Below are 14,985 nucleotides of genomic sequence, written 5' to 3'. Positions count from 1 at the left end.
ATACAATCTCTTGGCTGGACGGAAAGCAGAGCGCGCGCACAAACTTGTCACTTTCCTGACACAATGCGGGATAAAATCTTTACTACTCCTAGGTTAAAACGTTCGAACAATTCGCGTATCTCGGGAGAGTGGTTTTGCGCTGTGACTCGCGTGTCTTCGGGGTAGTTCGTCGCCTTGCGGCAAACCCGTCTTGCGTATTTTTGACTTTCCAACCAAGCTTTTATGAGGACGGCTATGAAAGCTACATAGACGTACGAGTCGGGTAAGTTATTCCGTGGTTTTATTAAATCAAAGACGAAGAATTCATTCAGAAAATTGCAGTCTTTTCGTGTTTATACTTTCAAGTAAGATAGATTATGTCTCTCTTGCATTTTTTCTATCTTATTGCACATTATCGAAACAAAAAAGAAAAGAAAAAACGTTTGATAACGATGATCCATCAGCTCATTAAAAAAGGGTCTCGTATTCTGTTTCTGTATTTTCACTGTTTCTTTTTGTGAAGTTGCTGAAGATTCATATCCTGTAATCTCGCACTGAATGATGTAAATGCTGTAATGATACAACTCATTCAGCCTATAATTATGTTGTACTGTATCATGAAAGTAAGTTTGAGCAATCCTACTGAATTTTCTGGGGACATATTCAATTTGTAAGTTTTCATCCCATTGATATTTACTAGTATTCTGGCAAAACAGAGGATATCTAGGTGTCAAAGTAACAAAATATCTGTATCATACATCGTCTCGTTATATGTAGGACATGATTTATAGAGCCATCAGATACAGATATGAAATTAATCTAGCGTCAATTTCCAGAATTTCTATGACGTTTCAGTAACTGAACTCTCATTGGACGGTGATACGTTATCTCTATTTGCACCTTATACAATGACAGTGGATCTGACTTTTTTTGAGAAAAAAAAGAAAGAATACGAATTGAAGAAGGAATAGGAAAAAATTCAACTCATTAACAATATCAAATATAAGAAAAGCTTAAAACAGTCAGTTAAAATGGCTTCTCTGACATTTTTTTTTCTCTCTCTCTAGCAAAGATCAGTATGGCTGCAAACCGGCGCACAGTTTTTCTGTGCATGTTATCAGGTAACATCTTAGAACTTTTCGGGAACAATTGAAAATACAAGTCTCTCAAACTAGAATTTTTTTTTCTTCGTTAAGTGCCTTTATTAAATGTGCGCTTGATAGCTAGATACCTCTGCATTTTTTTTTCTCCAAGCACCTGATACTATTTACCATGCCACATACTGATTTGAGGGTTGTTGTTTTTTTTTTGTGCGTGTGTGTGTGTGTTTTTTTTTTTTGGTTTTTTTTTGTTTTTTTTTTGCTCTAGATGTGTGAATACTTACTTCTAAAGCTTAGTAATTTCTGTGAAAAAAAAAGATCGAATAGTGCACAGCTAAAGCAAGACATCTATCCCTCATGAATATCTCGACCTCGCTGCATAACGTGCACCACTTGCAGGGGTCTCGATACCGGTGACGGGGTGGGTTGGGTTGGGGGCTGGGCCCCTGACTTAGTGCACTGACTTAATGCCACTCACCACATCTCCTATAAAGAGGTACGATAGCTTAGAAACCAGCGGGCAATACAAGTAAGATAGAAACACATACACACACACACACACACACACACACACACTTGCTATCAGATGTAGACGTGAAAGTACTGTAGAGAAAACAAAATATAAGTGGTATTACTACTCAAGAACAAAGTGAAAACCCGCAGGACTAGGTCACTGAAAGTACTTTATACCCACCAATAAGTTAAACACGTGAAGCTGCTGGCCACTTAATACTAGGTAGAAGTGCGTAGTGTGCAATCTCAGGTTATTATGAGGCCTAAAAACTTGTGTGTGTGTTTTTTCCATCTCCAAGCTTTCGTCTACTTCAGAGGGGTAAGCGGTGACACCCGATCCATCCTCAACCATATACTTCGGGGCTACAATCGGGACAACCGACCGGTAGTGAACGAGAGCCTACCTGTCCAGGTGTTTCATGAGATTGTGCCGTTCCACATCATAAGCTTTGTGAGTGGAGTACCAGTGTTACAGCTTTCTAAACCATCAGTTTCGTGAGTTGAGAATTCTTAAAGAGTTTACGTCTACAACTTTTTCAAGGCCGTCATTATGGTTATTCTTTAAATTGTTTTCTTTAAAATATTCTTTAAAAGCTTCATATGCTCTGAAGCGCAATTATTTTATCTGGTTTCTGCATTACGAACTTTTGGAGAATTCTAATTAGTTTTACTGATAACTACCTGTTTGTATTGTTGGAACAGCTTTTTGCATGACCCGCTTCATAACTTCAATATTCTTTTAATTGTGCAGATGTCAGGTGAAGTAGTGTCAGGCGCGTTTTAAAATTCTAATGAAAATTTTATACTTTCAGTCCGTGAGTAGAGTGGTCTAATATAACTTTCCACGTTATACCATCTGTATATCAGTAGTATTTCTGACTGCTTTTCATCTAACTCTTTAGCAACTGAAGATACCGTACATAATGGTCTATTGTTCCCTAGAACGTACAGCAACGTTGCTCCCATTTTGACAACTTTCTAAACTAAACAATGCAAGAAAGCTCATAACATGTTTGTTTTTGTCTATACTATAAGTTATGTTTATTTGAAGGTCTGCTAGGAGTCTGAGGTACATGACTCATCATAGTCTATAGTTCTCAAACATGTCACGCTGTGAAAATACACCTCTGCACTGCAAAAAGTCCAGTGTTAGATATGAAACACCGAGCTGGTGTTAAATTTTCGGTGCTCATTTGTGGTGTTAGATCAACACCTCCGGGTGTCACTTCAAAATACAAAATTGTTTTTGGAATAGTTTCTTAGTTACTGTTTTTTCTTGTTGATTTTTAACTTCAACAAGACGATCAAGAATTTTCCGATGAAGTACTTGATTTTTGAAAAAAAGGTGTGAACACATTTACACCACAGTAACACCAGTTGGTGTGGTCTCCTATTGAAGCTGGGCGGGTGTCATACCATTAACATTAACACCAGCAATATCAAATCAACACCACGCGGTGTCATTGTTGCATTAACACCAGAGCAGAGTCAAAAATATCACCAGCGGCAATGTCAAAATAACGCCATGAAGTGCCAGGTGAACACTTTTCAACACCATCACAACATACTTTCTACACCTGTGGGTGTGGTCCTCTATTGACACTTGATCGGTGTTAGATTTAACACCCGTGGTGCTAAATCTAACACCAATGTTTTTTGCGATGTGGAAGTGCACTAAGTATTTCTCACTCGCTCGTCTCAGTCTAATCTCCAATGAGGATAGCGGGGAAGGGGAGAGACCTGACTTAATAATGAATGCCACAACTTGGTCGGTGTCTGACTTTTTTTGTATGCCTACATACTAGACAACGACACGCTTTTTAAACAAACTCTCAGGACAAATCCTAGATGTATCACAGATTAGTAAATACACTGAACCATGCGTATTTTATAGATAGGAATTAGTCTTCAAACCGAATCACGCGTTATTAAAACATGATATCTGATTGAACAGTTTTATAGTGAAAAGCTCCTATGTCTTCATAACCACGATGTTCGAGACTTATATTTTGAATTCAGGCCAGTATGTTTATTTGTTTGTTTTTGCGCACGTATTTTTCTATTTGAATTTGGAAAAGTATGGAGATTATTGGTCGTCTGGATTGTTCTTGGTTCCACTTCGTCATCCCCTCCTCTTTTTTCTTCTTCTTTTGTGTTGCTTACTCGATCAGGAAGAGGTTCTTCAGAAGCTGAAAATCTCCATATGGATAAGAGAGGTAAACACACTTTTGATCGATAACACATGATAATTTTCTGTCAAGTTTTTATCTACATTACAATATTGTGCAGTAAACTGCAATCCACTGGGTCCCATATATCTAGTATATCTTTCTCTCTCTAACTTTCTATACAGAGCTTGACGGCGGACACCAAATGGCTTGATAGCTGTACATGTTACTTCTTGTGTCTTACTGATCATACCCTGGCGATAGCTTTAATGCAACAACAGTTTATAGTGTATATACCAAAGTAGGCTTTATGATTATGCAAATCATGTTGTACTCCTGAAACCAATGATAGCTCGGTCACAGTAATAGTTCACATTTTAGTTTTTTTTTCTTATTTGGCACCCTTACATCATCTGGTCTTATCTACTATCCGTTCTCCGTTTCTTTTTCACAAACACTGATTACTCGGGGCTTACAGCCAAACAAGCTTGCTTTCATGTAGGTCCCGCCATACTTTTCTTTGATCAACCCCATCTCGATTTCGAATTTGACCAGTTATTACATATAATTACTGTGTTATCACCATGTATATTGTTGTGTTTTGCACATTGTTTACAAGGTGAAAGAACTTGTTTGATTTCTGTTATAATGTCCATAAATGAGAAGTATGGAAATAAAATGAATTGAAAATTGAAATAGTGACGTGTATTTGGTTGTTATGGTCACCATTGTTATAATCGCTGGGTAAAGCTTTTCTCCTCTACAAAGTGTTTCTACTTTCGCTTCATTATGCATGCATGCACTTATCTTTTTATGATCCTATCATTTTTGTTATTGATATACTAGCGGAAATATATGAGTAGATTGCAGAATTGTTGTTTATATTCATTCTTTTAAAGTACCATGTCATCAAAACATGCCCCAAGTTAACACTAAATACCAGCTTCAGTTCTTTATTGTATAGTAATAGCGTGAGACGAAAAGGGCAATATGGTATAACACCCATGACCATTGATCCATACGCAGTCATCTTTGCGATGAACCTTTTGTATTTCCAATTTCGCGGAAATGCAGCGTCTTTGCCGAAATATTTCATTCTTCTTGTGAAGAAATAAACAGAGTTTAATGACAAGATGACGCAAAAATATATAGAGATAGAGAAATACATGACATCTTCATGACCTTTCGAAGAGACACGATGGAATTTGCAGATGGATTGTGATATTCATTGTCAATAGATAAATCGTGACATGCGTGGCGTCGGATGTGATCTAGCTTTAATCCTAATCCAATTTTCGCTTTCACGCTCTATTGACAATATCAATCTTTGAGACGTGATCAAGCATGGAACGGGAACCTCGGTGAAACATCTGCATGGTTATGATGGTCTCTCTTTACTTTGTGGCCCCACGTGATGCGGTATAATATGCTGGTCAAATCGGAAAGGATTGAATATAAGTGGCGACCAAATCGCCATAATTAGAAATATATTGTCAATAAGTACAATGGCGACCAAATCACCAAAATCAGAGACGTATTTTTCATACGTATAATAGCAACCAAATAACCATAATCAGAGATATATTGTCAATAAGTAGGCCTATAGTATACTTATGATATTTTTTTTTATTGGGGAGCTATTGTCTTGTTCTTGTGGGCTCGCATTATTGTAATATATTTCTACAAAACAGGCAGTAGCTTATCCAGTCGTAATACATGTTAATCTCTCCTATAGATACCCAATAATCTGGTCGTTAACGTCTTTTATATGGATGCTTGGATTAATTGCTACCACTCTTTATCACATTTTCAGTAGATAAGAAGCCATTTTAGCCTCGTCTCCTGGCCTTTAACATCATTTCTTTTTAATGAAGAACATGAATCTTTGAACTTTGAACTTGAACCTGAAGAGTTTAGAATATCAATTGACACGGTCACGTGGTTGAAACTGTGATTCATACACAACAGGAAATAAATAACTTATTCTACTTGTCTGACTTTCCTTACGCACACATCTTCCATTATACATATTTCTTGAATTTTGCAAATTTTGTGTGGAAAAACAAATCTCCATGTGAGGTAAAATTACTGCTGACCAACGTTCTTCGACGAAGAATTTTCAGTGCATTAATATTATTGTCTCGCAGGTGATACTAATTGGTAAACGCCCGTCATGACTTAGGTAATCATTCAACCGTGTCGCTGTCGATTTTGTAATACATGTATTACATGCAGGAAATCAGGACGAGCGGTGAAAATACATCATACAGACGCGTTCGGTTGTTGCAAAAGTCCAAGTTTGTCAAGATTGAAATTCTTCTCGATTTTCTCTTCTATCTTCGTCTAGGTTAACGTCAATTAAACTGATGTTTTTTTTTGTTTTTGTTTTTTAATCCATGCATATTATTCATCGATACATTTATCTGTCCATCTATCTTTCATCATTCAATTAGTGTACTGTGTACATAGGTATGTCAAGATATGCAGTAATGTGACACTAATATGAAGGTTAGCGCTAAAAAAATCATGTTGATATATCGTGGCAAATTGCATGTTTGGCTTGAATTGACTAATGTGAGATGTTGTGCACAAGTCCATGCCTTTCATTTGGCTACAAACTTTTTTTCTTTTTTTTTTTGGAGGGAGGGGAGAGGGGCCGATAATATACATGATAAGAGTGAGTCATTGAAAACATGAAATTCCACATGAGCTGGAATGCCGAAAAGATTTCCATCTTAGCTAGATCGTGCAGACCGTTTGAAGCTTTTCATTTGCAATGCACCAAAAACTGGGCTAGGAACAAGGCAGTACGTAAACAGAAACCCATTACTCGCTATCTACATAAAACGGATGGAGTCCAGTTTAAATATTGACCGTCTCAATTTTTGTGTACACCTCGCCGTAATTCTATGAGGTGTTTTTTTTTTCTTTTTGATTATATATATATACATTGTTGTTTAAGCTCTCCTTTGTGTCTTGCTTTTCTCGTTATGAGTGCATTTTTCGTCGTTTCTTTATTCCTTTCTCCGAAAGAAACACTTCGTTCTCGATCGTCCCCCTCTAGTGAAAGTCGAGTTTTGATATTTTTATTTGAAGAACATATTGTGATATCTATCCAACGGTAATAATGCATCGGGGATGCTCTTGTTTAAGTAAGTGATGTCAACGCTATTGATCCATTCCAGCTTTCTCGTATTTACATATCCCAGGGAAATAGCGAAATCACTTTAGCAGAAGACGGGAAAAGAAAAACCACCTTTGCCTGTTGTTGTGGGATACGCTCTTCCATGATGGATGGGAGCGAAAACTATAGAGACGTTCATCATCAAATAAGACAGACCTGATTTCGAGGTTGTATTATACGTCTGAAATCTACAAACTATACACTTTCTTTCTAAAAAAAAATGCGTCAAAAATTGTGAAATTTCGGTATACCTTTCTGAAGAAAATAATGGCTTGCAATACACTTTTCCGTTTTCGTCCCTTTCAGTGCATAAGTACTAGGCTCTCATAGAGAAATGATAACAGCACTACTTTTGATCATTATTTTAATCATTTCTTTATCCATTTGGCAGTTTGCTGACTTCTGCATTGATCAATAATGCTTTTGGTACCTTTCTTTACACAGTAACTGTGTAGATCTTTAAAAAAGAGCTGTTTGAAATGAAAAAAAAAAGGTGCACAGTTAGTTGTTGCAATAGTCGTTTTCAGACGCACATGATGATGAAGTTAATTTTGATAAAGAAAGAATTTCCAGACTGATGATGAGCCAAGTGTGAACACTTACTCTTCTCCAAGTACCTCCGTCGCCTAAAAAGTCTGCCATTGCATTTAATCCTCATATCCATAACCAGACCAGTAACCTGTAGGCCTACATCTCCGAATAATCACCTCCCTGGATTAATCAAGTCCAGTTATCCACTTGCCTCAAATGTTATGTTTATCGTATTACGTCATTTTGGTATTTATAGAGATGCCGCATTTCTTTTCTATTCCAAACGTCTATATTTTTGTCTCTTCACTACATGATTGTCTTGTTCATGTATAAGTGTGTGTGTGTGTGTGTGTGTGTGTGTGTGTGTGTGTGTGTGTGTGTGTGTGTATGTGTGTGTGTGTGTGTATGTGTGTGTGTGTCAAAGAGCTGAGGAGAAAAATCTCTTTGGTGTGCGGGCGTCTACTACGTGTGTGTACGTGTGTGTGCGAGCGCGTGTGTGCGGCTTTGGTGCCTGTGTTTATTTTTTCATTATACCCATTAACTATGAATACCAAGTGGAACGGTTCAATGAATTTACATTGTAATACTCTGTGTTATACTATAGTAATGCATCCGTCTCATAGTTGTATCTATCTTTCGATTGATCTCGCTGTATTCGTCATCGGCATCTCTTGTCAATGTCCGTCCAGATATCTTTCATCTCTCTCCCGCTATTTATTGTATATATATATATATATATATATATATATATATATATATATATATATATGTATATATATATCCCTCTGTATTTCTATGTCTCCCCTCTCTTCTCATTCATCGTATATCTCACCTTCGTTCATATCTATCTACTAGTAAACACGTGAGATTTTAAAAAAAAAATGCACGCCGTGACCTGAAATTAATACGTTTCTTACAGAGGGCGTGTGTAAGCGTCGTTGAAACGAATTATCAAATGCGGTATTAATTCACACAGTGATGACACGGTATTGTACACAAACAGACTATCCAGGGTGGCTGCCTCGATGCATTTTGTACGTGACAAAGGTACTCAGACTATGATTACCGTAGCCAGGGGAAAATATCAAAATATGCGTCGACACAAAAATTCGAGGAAATATTTTCCTGCAAATCATCAGGACTTCATGATGTCCATTATCCGCGGATTGCAGACCTATCGTGGGAATCTTCCAGAAGAACTCAGAAACTAACAAGTAACACGCCATCAAAAGACACGTATTTCTCATCGCGTCATCAGGAAATTTAGTCCGATTGGAAAACAATTCCAAGCCTTCATTTTCCCCGGCAACTTGAATCTTTCAATTTTGGCGTTTAGATGCTTCCCCTTCTAAGGGTCATTTGGTTTGATGATTTTGTTTTCTCTCTTTTTCTTTCTGTCTTTCTTTTTTCTTTTAAAGAGAAAATGCATATCGGCTTTTACTCGGTGAAGCACGTATCAAGAAAATTAATGGATTAGAACGTTTGATTTTGATTTCTTCCGAAAAAAAAAATCGAACAGGAACGACGCAATTAAGTCTTGATGTGATCTCTACTTGTAAACGTACTAATTTGCTCTTAATGGTGAGAATCAATAAACTTATGAGTTACAAGCAGCTTCATGCCACATCAAACCTTCACCTTTATGCCTATCTATCCCTCAAAATTAGAGGGTGTATGATTTTGAATGCTGCGGCAGATGACGTAACACTTTGCGCAGGCCTCTCAGTTACAGTGTATTGAGGGTTCATGGTGACGAAGTAAGGAGGAGGAAGGGAAAACGCTCACGCCATACAATCGCACGTCACCATTTTGTTGTTGGTGTTGTTTATTTGTTTATTTGCTTGATTGTTTGTTTCAGGGGAGATGTAAAGTAAAGCTCGGGTTCATTAACATTTGCTGAAACGGTTCACTTTACTCCGGTTTTGTTTTTTATTTATCTATTTTTTTTTTCTTTTGACAACAGGGTTGGTTTGATGAGTTTCTAACCTGGGACCCGGCAGATTTTAACGGCACGAAGGATGTTCGCATTTTCGTGGATAGATTATGGCAGCCCGATATTCTCCTGTATGAAAAGTGAGTTACCTAACACAGCAGCAGGAATATTGGTTGTAATGATTGTGTGTTCATAGAAATGATGATACATAGGCCTAATATCATACTAAAAATGTTGCAGACAGTGGCATAAAGTTTACGATTTCTTTATAAAACTATACTTTATGTCATTATAAGATTTGATATCGTTGATTATCATAGTGATAGCGACATAAACTGCTCCGACAAAAGCTGGCTTTGTTGAAATATAAGACGAAATATTTGATGTCATTGACAAAATTTTGACGTCTGAATTTATAACACACCAAGAGGACATGTTATATTCATACACGTGATTTCATAGGTGTGTATGATTTTTCTAAATAAAATTACTCTGAGGCAAGGGTAATAAAAAAAGTCAATCATGCGCTAAACTCTGGTCTGCACTACCACTAACACCTTATTCATTGGTATTCATATAACACCTGGATAGATCTGTGTCATTTGATTGGTTGTTGGATATTGATAATTTTGTCCCATTTCACTAAATACGTCATCATTCATGCAATTTCGGCTCCATTTACCGCGCAGTCTTGCATCCATGCGATTTGCTCCATTTACATTTGCATGCACGCCGAGAGCCCGGCACACTACGAGTAAACGGTTGCGTTGCAGTCAGTGTGCATGCGATCAACTATATTGACGGACAGCGCCAAATATCAAATGACAAGGATCTATCATAGGTGTCATATAAAACAAATAATGAAAGATTTTTCGTTCATGCAATGGACAGTGTATTTCATTCGGTAAAAGATTCAATTATTGATCCATTCAACGAGGCGCAGCGAGTTGAATGGATCATTAACATCTTCCACCTCATGAAATATTCTGTCCATTGCACTCATATAAACATTCATTATAGTTTTCACATTTCCCAGTGAGCACTCTTTAAACTTTTGTTCTAACAGTGTTTTTTACTTTGTGGCATTTTCATTATATTCGATCTGCGTGGCATCGCGCAGTGTGGACGAAGCCTTGCTGTACAACACGGAGAAAACGTACCAGGCGCACGTGTTCCACAACGGGAGGGTGCAATACAACGTGCCCGGGGTGGTTCACGTCTACTGCCGGGTCGACCTGACGTCATATCCGTTTGATACCCAGCGTTGCAAACTCAAGTACAGCTCATGGACTTTCAGCATGTCTCACGTAATAACAAATTATACTTCAACTAAAAAACAAACTACATGTATAAGACAAACAAACCAAGAAACAGCGCGGTTTGCAATCAAGATGCACTGAATGTATAAAGAGTTTCTATGGAAATTATCATTTCAATTCTGACAGATGATTAATGTTTCTGGGTTGCTTTGCTTTAGACAGAAAAATCCGTCTGTCCGGAGGAGTTTTTTATCATCTTTTTTTTCTTTACTTTTATGGCTCTCCTCAATATTCCGTGAAGCCAGACGTGGTCTCCGCGGAACGTATCCCCGACGACCAGATACATACCGGTCTTTCGGTTAAGCTTTGACAGTTGTTTTAAAGGGCTTGATGAATCGGGGCCAGGCCGATTGAAAATGTCAAATACTGATACTTGATACTGATGTCATATCTTATTTTGCTTTTGTATCATGTGTTTACTACAGATAAACCTGTCGATCGCCGTCTCGTCAAGCCAGCAGCAGGAGTTCCAGACCGGCGGCGAGTGGGAACTCCTCCGCATGGACACCGTGCGGAACCTGGCGAAGTACAGCTGCTGTGAGGAAGAATTCCCCGACATCACGTACACCCTGGTGCTGCGCCGAAAGCCGTACTTCTACGTCACCAACATCATCATCCCGCACATCCTCTTGTCCGGCCTGTCCCTGCTCGTCTTCTACCTGCCACCGGAATCGGGCGAGAAGATCACCCTGAGCGTGACCACGCTGCTCTCCCTGATCGTCTTCAACCAGCTCGTCCTCGACACCATCCCGGCAACTTCGGACGACTCTTTCCCAATCATAGGTCGGTATCATGTCGGCTAGTAATCTCGATGGGAATGTCAGGGGAGGCAGGGGAGGCAGGGGAGGCAGGGGAGACAAGGCGAGGAATAGGTTTGATGTAACTACAAAACGACCGAAGTTGTTGTCGATATGTCCTTTCATATTTACTAGGAAGTGCCGGGCAATTTAGATATTGTAACCACAGACATAAATTTGGCACGTTATATAGGCCGATAGTGACGTGAGAGATGTCGGCTTATAGTCCGATGTCCATGTTACGCTTAGATAGGTTCTATCTTCTTTAAAAAATCATGTAACAAATTCAATATGAGAGTCTGTCGCTTTTCCGATGTTATATCCTCCTGTATTTCACATTTCCGGCATTATCATATTTCATTGTCTATCTCAGACATTTCTGGTTTTCATACATTGTACTTCCATCCCTCAAAATGATACATCTGCCATCGTTATTTCTTATTTCATGTTCAAACATCTGGAATCATGCTCATTGGATTCTACATTAGTATACTTCGCATTCTTCTGCTTTTGTCAATTCAGGCAAATATTTCATTGTGATGGTGTCTATCGTGGCGCTGACAGTGGCCGCATCAGTGATAGTCCTTTGGACCTACTACCAGTACAGCACGGGCCTTCCCATGCGACCATTCATGCACTTCGTCATCTTTCGGCTCCTCGGCCCCATGTTCGGCAAGAAACGCCTAGCGGCCGACTTGGCTCCCTATCATCCAGCACAGACCACGCCCGGCAACAAACAAGATGAAGTCAAAGGCGCGTCTGCACACAGCGGTGGCATGACTTCTTCCTTCCACAAGGGCCTCCACTACCTGAGTCAGGCGCTGGCTTACGACAACTCCCGAGGGGTGTCGATCATCGACGAGATGTGGTTCGACGGCGGACGAAGCCAGTCCGAAACGGCACCGGAAATGACCGAGTTGGGCCCCGAGAGCACGTCGTGCATGTCGATAAGGATGGAGCGCAACATCCGAGAGCTGTCCTCCAGCCTCGGCTATTTGACGCGGCTGAAGCAGGGGAAGGAGAGAGAGCGGCAGGTCTCCAAGGATTGGAAGGAGGCAGCGGTCATCCTGGACCACGCCTTCTTCTGGTTCTTCACTTTCGTCATCATCCTTATGCCAACGGTTTTCCTCTTGATTGCCACTCAAGTCATCTAGAGTACCAAAGTGTGATGTCGGAACCATTCATCGCCATGGAAACTGGTTCCAGACAATCTCACTTGGTCCGAGTGTTTGTGTGCGCTCCTGGTTCCAACCCAAGTTAAAGTAGTAAAAAAAAAGAGACTGTGACATCATCATGGCGAACATGATCACTTCGGTACTCTAGGATGTAACGTGGTATACATACATGACAATAGTTTGAAGTATTTGTTGAATAACTTTCCTATTGACAAAATCCCGCTTGCTGTACTCTTTTATCTTTTTACTTGTAGATATCACTGTGTGAATCAGAAGGCAACAATCTGAGTAAAACCAATTTAATGAAACCAAAGCCCAGATATCGATGTGGAATGAGTGAAAACATCAAAATTAATAGAACACATCTCAGTGAAAGTTGGAGGAAAATCAGATAATTGATTCAAAAGTTATGAATTTTTAAAGTTTTTTTTAATTTCTAAAATTCAAAGAAAACGTGGAAATTCCACACAATCTAATTTTTCATGAAAAGTGCACATTCCATCGACTTGTTACTGACATAATTAAGGGTAATAATACTCCCCGTGCTTTCTGAAAGAGGTATGTCAAGTGCTCCTTCATTATGATATAGAAAAGTATAAATATAGGCGCGGTCACACTGGTAAAACTTCGTGATCTTAAAGATCGCGATCTCAAACTTCTCGATCTTTTGCCAGTCTGACCGCGCCTTATGTTGAATTTTCTTTATTATCCTTATGATATTGTTGTCCATAATGACGTAATGAAGTGTAGTAGTCTCCTTATCCACCGAAACTTTTAAAAATCATAACTTTTGAATCGATTGCCCGATTTTACTCAAATTTTCACTCTTGCTGCTTTCACTCTGTCCACATTTAAACCATGGACCTACTACCATATGACTACACACATGGACTGTGAACGGAGGTCTTTCTTTGATCCGACCTGCATCACCGCCACCTGATCATGTGCATCTTGATGAGTGCATTCAGATGTTTGGACACTAGCTGTGTTCAGACGGAGGCAGTTTTGGTCGGAGTAACTTCGGAGGAAGGGTCGCAGGAAGCTTGGTCGGAGTAACTTCGGAGGATAGGTCGGAGTAGTGCCCGTCTGAACAAGGTCGTGGTAACTTCCTCCGATCGGAGGAACTTACCACGACCTCTTCCTCCGAACGAGATACTCCTGAGTTTTCTCAGGAGTATCTCGCTACCACGACTAGCCGGTCGGAGTAAATTGCCCGTGCGGACAAGCCCTCGGAGTATCTATGAACTTACATACCTTACGACCTATAATAGGTAAAACTTCCTGGGTCAAATCGCAATGTTGACATTTTGCGACTACACGTGCGCGTGAAGTGCAAATGTATTCTAACCTAGTCGATCGCGACGAAGAAGCTAGCGCTCATGCAGAAATTTCTGTCAACAAGAATGGAGAAGACAAATGCCACTGGTAAAAAACAATCGCATGGTCGACGTTCGCAGAGCTACCACTTCCGGAAGTTACACCGACCCTCGCACTTAAATTGGTCGGAGTTTCTTCCCATGACCGTCGTGTGGACACAAGGGTCGTGGTAAGATATGCATGAATTTGAATTCTAATTGCCGTGCCATAAATTTTTACTCCGACAAGAAATACGTCTGAACATGGCTAATGACGATTCGGTAATCGTGCATCGTCATTGACAATAGAACCGTTTCCCTCTGTTTTTTTTTTTCGGTTTTATTTCGCTGAGGTGCCGTTTCAGATTTAACTGTCGTTGGAAATCGACAGTGATGGGGAGCAGCAAACCTCAAATCATGGCAAATTTCGTGTCACAAAATGAGTAATTACTGAAGTGGACGCTTGTGGACGCGCATGTAACGTTGCTTAATGGTAAGACATACATGTCGTCTACAATTACTGTCCATGTTTACTCTGAAACAATGTGCCGAAAATGGGAAAAATTAGATTACAAATTACAACCAACCTGCCGAATACATGCATTTCACAAATGAAATTAACTGAGCAATGATTTCCCAATGTATACTACAACTGCACATGCATTTTTCTTGATTTAAGAGAGTTATCATCTTCTGTGCATGTAGTTTTTAGATATCTCAAAGCGCCGTCTTGTTTTTACTCCAGGCTGACTGTCGGTGATGCACGATGAGATTCAAAGTAGGAAAGCATCTGTAGAATGTTATTGTGACGCTTTTGACAGAAACAGGTGTTTGAATTAATTAACGAGCGATGAATGTCCATGTGTAGAAGGTCCATGCTTTTACACACTGACTATAATAGAACCAAAGTGAAATGTCTTAGCTATTCATT

At 39.4% G+C, this 14,985-nt stretch overlaps 1 protein-coding gene across 1 annotated transcript; it reads left to right on the top strand.

The window, feature by feature from the left end:
• Positions 1-1,057: 1,057 nt before the first annotated feature.
• Positions 1,058-12,678, top strand: LOC139724662 (neuronal acetylcholine receptor subunit alpha-3-like). Its single transcript, XM_071635793.1, has 6 exons — positions 1,058-1,100; positions 1,892-2,043; positions 9,439-9,548; positions 10,529-10,715; positions 11,153-11,510; positions 12,047-12,678. The coding sequence occupies exons 1-6, from the start codon at positions 1,058-1,060 to the stop codon at positions 12,676-12,678; spliced, it is 1,482 nt and encodes a 493-aa protein (XP_071491894.1).
• Positions 12,679-14,985: the final 2,307 nt, after the last annotated feature.

This window comes from Diadema antillarum, unplaced genomic scaffold (genome assembly GCF_040938485.1).
Source record: "Diadema antillarum isolate AM-2024a unplaced genomic scaffold, OU_Dant_1.0 scf00000226, whole genome shotgun sequence".
Taxonomy (NCBI): Eukaryota; Metazoa; Echinodermata; class Echinoidea; order Diadematoida; family Diadematidae; genus Diadema; species Diadema antillarum.
The sequence above is the reverse complement of the archived record's forward strand: the minus strand, read 5'-3'. Positions and strand labels throughout refer to the sequence as shown.

Coding starts and splice junctions, on each gene's coding strand:
- LOC139724662 (XM_071635793.1), top strand. CDS start 1,058: ATGGCTGCAAACCGGCGCACAGTTTTTCTGTGCATGTTATCAG. Junction 2,044..9,438: donor CGTTCCACATCATAAGCTTT/GTGAGTGGAGTA, acceptor TTTTGACAACAG/GGTTGGTTTGATGAGTTTCT. Junction 10,716..11,152: donor GGACTTTCAGCATGTCTCAC/GTAATAACAAAT, acceptor TGTTTACTACAG/ATAAACCTGTCGATCGCCGT.